Raw genomic sequence first — 8,102 nt, forward strand, 5'->3', positions numbered from 1 at the left:
GGGAGCAGATTGTGTGCCGATTCGGCCTGCCGCTCTACATCATAAGCGATAATGCAAAACAATTTGCGGAAAATCCCTTCAAACGGTGGTGTGAAAATTTGAAGATCAATCAAGTTTTCTCTTCGGTTGCTCACCCCCAAGGCAACGGGCAAGTGGAGCAGATTAATCGACGCATCGTTGATGGCATAAAAAGAAGGTTAGGACAGGAAGGAAAAGGTTGGGCGGATGAATTGCCCAACGTCTTGTGGGCGCACCGAACGTTGCACAAAACCAGCAACGGCGAAACACCGTTCAGCCTGACTTATGGAACCGAAGCAGTGATCCCGGCTGAGATTGGACTCCCAAATCAAAGGCACCAAAATTGGGAAGAAAACGAGCGAGAGCTCCGGTCCAACCTTGACTTGCTGGAAGAACGCCGAAACATAGCGGCAATCAAAGAGGCTCGGTACAAGAAGAAAATCGAGAAGTATTATAATGCACGGGCGAAAATCTACAAGTTTAAAGTCGGAGACTACGTGCTCCGAAGCAACGACGCAAGTCGTATGGAAACCCCCGGAAAACTAACCCCAAAATGGGAGGGTCCATACCGAATCAAGGAAGCCAGTGAGAAGGGCTCCTATGTACTAGAAAGGCTTGACGGATCCTCAGTACCTCGAACATGGAATGGGGTACACTTAAAAAAGTGTTTTATGTAAACAACCAGCTACGGTTGAAAAAGATCGCTAGTTCACCTTTTTTAGTATTTCTGAATTCCAGTATGTAAATCGGGAGGGTATTGCCCCGATATCTTTTTATTTCCTTTTGTAATCGGGACGTTTTTTCCTCGAGACAATAAATAAAGCGATCTATATCTTTATAAACGTAAAGGTAGAAAGCATATATACAAGTTCGAACGAAATTCATAAATGTGCACGAACGGGCCATGACCCATGCCTCGCGCTGATCGAGAAGGCTTAAATAGTTCAGAAAAGAATTAAAATCTATTAAGCAGACGAAGCACCACCATTTGGTGCGATCGCTAAATTAAAGTATATGGCAAAGGTTTGGACGCAAACCGAATGTTACATACCTACGTCAAAATAAAAGATTTAACACAAAAATAGTTATACATCTTTGATTGAACGATCAAATGTACTTCGGGCAAAGCAAATTAATGAAACACATTGTACGGTTACAAAAAAGCAAACTGATGAGACACATTGTACGGTTACAAAAAAAAAAAAAAGAAAAACAACATCAAACTTGAGCTATATTGTCATCATCCCCAACGATGGGAAGATCGCTTCTCTGCCGAATAACCGATAAAGGCTCCTCTATCAAATCGGCTACTTTGTCGAGAACAGAAATTTTGAGTTCGTCAAAAGCTTTCACCGCAGCCTCCAGGGCACTCTGAGCTCCGGCATCGTAGCCCGGGACCTCCTCCGCCGAACCAATCAGTTCCTGCGCGGCTTTGAAACCTTGCTTTATCCCTTCGTTCGCCCCAACCGCGTTAACACTGTTGACCAAATCAGCAACCACCTTCTCCAATTCGGGGCTCTGATGCACCAGCTTAACAACCCATGCGACCCCATCTGTCAAAAACCATTGTTTGGTAAGTTTCAGCTCCGACAGTTCCGCGTATGCTTCAATCATATCACGCTCGCACCGGACCAACATCCCTCTTGCTTCATCAATCGTTGTCTTGTGTGACTCGATCTCCCTGTCGCGAGCTCTTTCAACTTCGTCTTTAGCTGTAAGGAAACAATGTGAAAAAGAGTCAATAAATAATAATGTACACATATACGGACATAAAAAAAAACGGAGAAACAGAAGAAAAGGTTATAAATGTACCGTCGACCAAGCGATGGTAATCAGACAAAAGTTGATCATGTGATGCCCGCATCTCCTTCAGTTCGGCGGCATGCTTCATCTCTACGCTGGTCAACTTCTTCTCCAAATCAGCAAACTCCAACTTAAAGGCCTCTAAATCCTGAAGAGCCTTGTCACGAGCTTCATAGGCCGCCGCGGCCGAAGCTTGAGAAGACTTAGTAACTTCTTTAGCTTCCGAAACCTGCCTTTTCAGTCGGTCGATTTGAGATCGCAGGGACACCAGCTCCTGTTTTGTTTTGGACCGAACATCGCCCTCACCTTTCAAACTGGCAATCTCACGTTTGAGCTTGTGACACAGCGACTCCGACTCAACCCAACGCTTGTACGTCTCCACCACTAGGGAATTTGACTGAGCCTGATTCAGCATCAATGTATTTCCAAGTTCCGGCCCACTCATCTTGCGGTAATAAGAATGCTCCGCAGGAGTTCCCAGGTGGAACAAAGACATCTTGGCCGAAAGGGCATCCACAATCCTATCCTTATTTACCAGCGACCACTCCGGTATGTACTTCTCCAAAGCATTAGCCGCATCCGCGCCCTCAAAACCACCAGAACCTAATTCTCGAGACAAGAACACAGCCTCAGTGTCATACCAGAGAGGGGAGGAAGAAACACTGTCCCCACCATCAAACGGCGAAGAACTCGGCCTAGATACGTAGGATGCAACTCCCGTAGTAAACTTACCCGAAGGAGAAGGCACGGCTTTCTTTGGATCGGAGATGCGTAAATCCGTAACAACCCTAGCACCACCCTCACCGAAGGACAACGGGCTCAAAGGAGTTTGAAGATGATCCCGTGGAGTGCGGCCCTCGTGGAGATGAGCATCCAAATTCTCTAACACACCTCCAGCAGTAGAAAACGCAGTAACATGATCGTCATCGTCAAGTGTAACTACTTTAAGGTCGGCCTTCGTCCTTTTCGGTTGCCTGGCCTTCGGGTCAGATTTGGTGGGAGCAGCCCGTTTTCTTTTCAAAGCAATCTGAGGCAGTTCATCCCCGTCTTCACCATCCCCTCCGATGTCTCCACCCTCGTTCTGATCGTCCCCTCCTTTCTCACCACTAGCACGAACCTCGGTGTCTTCAACGGAAAGATGGACCCCCTCATCTTCGATAATAATTTTAGAGCCAGAACCTTTCGTCATCGACGAACTGGCTCCCCGACCTCCAGCATCATCCGCCGCAACCGTTGCCTGAGTTTGAGCAACAGGCAATAAGGTAGGGACCGAACCCGAACCACCTTGATCACCAGGAGCCTCCGGTGTGCGAATCGGATAAAGATTCTGTTGCACAAGTTGTAAGTACGGGGTCTCACCCTTCGGAGTCTTGGTAGCACGAACATCCAACTCTTTCGAATAAAAAGACTTCAATCTAAGCGCCTCCTTCAAACCCATAACTGCACAAGAAGACAAACAATAAGCAATATCTACTAACATATACAAAAAAAGTTTTCAGGACAAATAAGCAACATATAAAGGTACAAGGAGCGCCGCACAACTAACCCTCTTTGTTCCACCGAAGGGTAGGATACCACTCCGGTTCGGACCACATCGTGCTAATCCGACCCATGACGAGGATGTGTTCCGGATATTTCTGTATGCGTCCGGCCTCTTTTACCAAATCGGCGTACAGTTTCTTGTTGTACGAGAAATCCTCCGGAAGAGGAGGCGGCAGCTTCGACTTTTTTATCCTCCACACCATGAACTCTGGAACGCACCGATCGTCAACTAGGAAGAAGCGGTCTTTCCAGTCCTTTAAGCTCGTAGTGATCCATGTATAACAGCACGAATTCTTATCCCTAACCTCAAAGGTATACCAGTTTCCGGATCGATTCAGCTTATAGAAGGCCCGGAACACATCCAAATCCGGCTCGGATTCTAAGCTACGACAAGCCAACTCGAAATGGCTAATCTTGGCAAGGCCAAAAGGATTCACCTGAGTCAAGTGTACTTCGTGAAAAAGTAACACCTCAACCAGAAATTTCGTCAGAGGCAGACGACAGTTACAGTAATCAAAAAAACGAGTATAAATCCCAATCTTCCCTGGAACGAAAGGGTAAATAGGTGTATCCTTTTTCGGAAGTACATGGTTTAGCGATTTAGGAACCGCATAACTCTCCACATACCAGTCTAACCCTTTTTGAGTCAAGACGTTAAAACAAGCAGAGAGATTACTCTTATTCGCCATAACAAAGAAAGACAAAGCTTACTAACCTGAGCAGGGGAATCGTGTTTATCGCCGAATATAGACGAAGAAAGAAGAAGAAAGTGAAGAGGGTAAAAGGATGTAAAGTGAAATCGGAGAAAATTACCTTTTCCCCTTTATAGGGATGTGAAACCGCCTCAAGGGACCAATCAAATGGCGACACGTCATGACAACTGACGCGCACCAACCGTCACATCGGGTAAAAAAGTTAAAACGACTGACGGTCACCAATCCCAGGTCACCGCCCAATTTCAAAATTTAAAATTAACAAAACGGCCGCCAAACAGAGGGTCACGAATACCGGAATAACTGCGACAAATAGTTCGAAACTTTTGCTAAACAAACATTACGAACTAGGGGGACTTGATGAGGATACGTCCCTAACCGGACCGGACCAGGCCCCTGTGCCACGGAACGAACCGGACACTCCGATGATCCGACGTAACTAACTGGGTCCCACCTCCATAACTGCCATGATAACGACTGGTCCGACCCTAACTAACTCGCCACGTCAGCACACCCAAAAGATATAAATACCCCGCCAAGGTCTCCAGCAAGGGGGTAATCGCTATTCTCTCTCTCCCTGACTTATTCACTCCTCACAAATACTTATTCTCACGCCCGAGCTTGGTCACAGAGAGGCCCCCCTCCCTGTGACGAGGCTAACGGTGTGCTTGTCTGTTGTGATCTTGCAGGATTTTTGCTGGATCATCTGAAGCCATACTCTGACTAGTTCGTCCCAACTGGTTCTTGAGTCTTCATATTATGTACAAAAATGTTACATCAAGAGCCTATTTTTTAATTTCATCAAATGTTACATCAAGGGGAGCCTAATCTTTTTTTTAAATTTATTTTTATCAAATGTTGCATAGAAAGGAGCCTTTTCATGACGTAGAGTACATTTTTTTTCCTTCCAATTACAAGCGCATTTCTAAAATAAATGTTTTTTTTTTTGTATAATATTTATTGTAGTATCATTGCGGTGAATATACTTCATAAGCGAAATCATCGATTAATTTTGTTCATTGTGGTATGCATGGTTCGGTCGGTTCGGCTATTATCCTCGACCAAAATTGAAACCACAGTCAGTCATCGGTTAGTCCAGTAGAAAACGCAATTCTAAGTTATTTGTTTATATAATATAGTTACCATTTATTTATATACAAATAGTCATACATAAAAAAAGGAAAAAGAAAGTTAACATATATCTTTATATTTTACAGTATAAAAAGTATATATCGTATAACTTATAGTACACCAATAATAAGTAGTATTCTAGCAATCCAATATTAGTTGAGTGTTGCAGTTATCCGCCATTTGATAGGAAACATATTCTAAAAAACCATCAATGTCAGCCACTTCCCATGATGGATACACCCATTGGTCCACTGAGTCAACCATCACCAACTCATTCCCATCTAAACTCGGTAACTCAGTGATCTCACCAAGTTCATCCACCGGGTTTGACTCGGTCAACGGTGGTTGTGTTGGTGGCGTTGGAGTTCTGGCGAACTCTAACATGCTGGCTGCTTTTGCGGCCGCTTCTTGAACGTGGCGTGGAGAAAGAGAAACGGGACGAGGTAATGAATCTTTGAGTTCAGGGAAGTTGAGAATAGCAGAATTACCTTTTTAAGAAATATAAAAGAAAACATAACATCAATAGAATATCAAAAACAACATTCTTAATGAATGAAAAGAGATAAGGTAAATAAAAAATAATGAGTAAAAGATAAATAAATATTTTTTTTCTATTTATTTATTATTATTTGATTATGACATTAAGAAGAAGTAAATGATTATAAAATGATATATTAAATTTTTCTAAAAAAAACTTAAATAAAGATATTTATTTAATAATAATAATATACTTCATTAGAAAAATAATGTTTTAAAAAGGTAAGGTTGTCATCAAATTTTACTTAGAAAAAGAATAGGTATTTATAAGTTACTCTTTTAAGTTGACAATTCAGTCTGGTTAGAACCTGAAATAGGCCATTTTAACTCTTTTATTTATAATTATCTTTTATTTTTGAAACAAGTAATCAGTCATATACATGACTTCATTAACTCATTACCTTTGATCGATAAGGCGGCGACATCGTGAGCTTTGGCGGCCATCTCAGCCGTCGAAAAGGTTCCAAGCCAAATGCGGGACTTCTTTCGTGGTTGTCGGATCTCAGACACCCATTTCCCCCAACTCCGCATTCTAACTCCCCTAAAAACCGGGTGTTTGTAGCTCACATCTTTCCGGTTTCTTTTCTTATTCTTGGAGTTCTCGGGCACTGGCTGATCGTCGACGACCCCCTTGTGTGGCGTAGCGGGCACCGTTTGCACATCGGGTTTTCGAGAAATGGCAGCCATTGATGAAGCCGTTAGCTACTAACTTTATACTATATAATGTAGGGAAATGATATAACGGTACGGAGGAATAATGTAGTTTTGTTTTGATAAAGGAAATGGAAATGAGTATGTATGACACAAATGTTTATATAAAAAGGCTTTATACTTATAGTGGTATTATTAATATTAATTATTTAATTGAAAAATATATTAAAAAATGGGTTTACACGTGTCGTAAGTGTTGTGGAACCCTCACATAATGGAGTCCAATAATTCAAACAAAAATATTATGATATTTTAGATTTATCAATTTCAAAATAAATGTCCGTTGGGACAGGACAGCCGACATGTTTGTTTTCTTTTTCTTTATTTTTTGCCCGTTACGCCGTTGAATATTTCAACACTATCGACCCTTGTTTGGTTATGTTACGTTTAATTTAATTTGATTAGTTAAGGTTTAAACTTCAAAATCTTGTTAAAATATAAAAATACGCATTAGGTACAGGGAAATGGATTACATGTATACCCTTTAAGAATCTGTTGAGGTTTAGGGTTTGAGATTGAAAAAAAAAAAAAAAAAACTAGACTCGAGGAAACAATCTGAGACCTAAAATATTTGGTTAGGGTAACGAGACGAGTATTCGGGTATATAACCGGGAATGGTCGGAAGAGGTTAGTTTTAAAAATCTTTATGTGTTTGGGAATAGAATGATATTAGACGATACGTGCCTGAATAAATAAACTCGTATACAATAATATGCTATATTAACTTAAAAATATAACAAATAGTATATTGAGTTTGTTTAAAACTTAAAACTATTAAAATTATTAAAAATATAACAAATTATATATTGAGTTTGTTTAAAACTTAAAAGTATTAAAATTATTAAAAATATAACAAATAGTATATTGAGTTTGTTTAAAACTTACAACTATTAAAATTATAATAAATGTTAGAAGCGTAACCCATTTACCCAAACTAAGTTGCTATATGCCCATGGCTTTATAACCTAGTGGCATTTTGAGGGTGGAATAAGGTTTTGGAACCAATAGGTCCTGAGTTCGATTCCCACAAGAGGGGTTTTCCCATATTTATTGAGTTTCCTCCTGAATTGGTGTATAGGCATTATGACTAGTGGAGATGGATATGATCGGGTGGTACCGGTGATGGCATGATGATACTCCAGTGGTTCGTTAGTGATCCAAATTTGCCGTTCAAAAAAAAAAAAAAAAACTAAGTTGCTATATATTTTTAGATTAACGCAATAGGACACGTTTAAATGTTAGAGAGTAAACTGCCATTTTGGTCCCTGTGGTTTGGTCACTTTTGCCACTTTAGTCCAAAACTCAAACTTTTTGCATCTGGGTCCCTGTGGTTTCAATTTTATTGCCATTTTGGTCCAAAAATGAAATCGGATCATATTTTTCTTATAAAATCCTGCAATTTTGTCCTTTTCCTCAGAGGTAAATCAGGCCATATTTGTCTTATAAAATATGGTATTTATTTATAAAAGAGAAATGATCATTTTGCCCCTGCGGAAAATGACAAAATAGCAGGATTTTATAAGGCAAATATGACCTGATTTCATTTTTGGACCAAAATGGCAATAAAACTAAAACCACAGGGACCCAGATGCAAAAAGTTTTAGTTTTGGATTAAAGTGGCAAAAGTGACCAAACCACAGGGACCAA

General features: G+C 40.8%; 2 protein-coding genes across 2 annotated transcripts; both read right to left on the bottom strand.

Moving 5' to 3' along the window:
* Positions 1-1,087: 1,087 nt before the first annotated feature.
* LOC110909281 lies at positions 1,088-3,877 on the bottom strand. The gene is made up of 2 exons (XM_022154315.2): positions 1,831-3,877; positions 1,088-1,730 (listed from the first exon to the last, which is right to left on the bottom strand). The coding sequence occupies exons 1-2, from the start codon at positions 3,299-3,301 to the stop codon at positions 1,237-1,239; spliced, it is 1,965 nt and encodes a 654-aa protein (XP_022010007.1). The 5' UTR covers positions 3,302-3,877; the 3' UTR covers positions 1,088-1,236.
* A 1,372-nt stretch (positions 3,878-5,249) lies between these two features.
* On the bottom strand, positions 5,250-6,555 carry LOC110909274 (dehydration-responsive element-binding protein 3). The gene is made up of 2 exons (XM_022154308.2): positions 6,146-6,555; positions 5,250-5,695 (listed from the first exon to the last, which is right to left on the bottom strand). The coding sequence occupies exons 1-2, from the start codon at positions 6,429-6,431 to the stop codon at positions 5,346-5,348; spliced, it is 636 nt and encodes a 211-aa protein (XP_022010000.1). The 5' UTR covers positions 6,432-6,555; the 3' UTR covers positions 5,250-5,345.
* Between the last annotated feature and the right edge of the window lie 1,547 nt (positions 6,556-8,102).

This window comes from Helianthus annuus, chromosome 2 (genome assembly GCF_002127325.2).
Source record: "Helianthus annuus cultivar XRQ/B chromosome 2, HanXRQr2.0-SUNRISE, whole genome shotgun sequence".
NCBI lineage: Eukaryota > Viridiplantae > Streptophyta > Magnoliopsida > Asterales > Asteraceae > Helianthus > Helianthus annuus.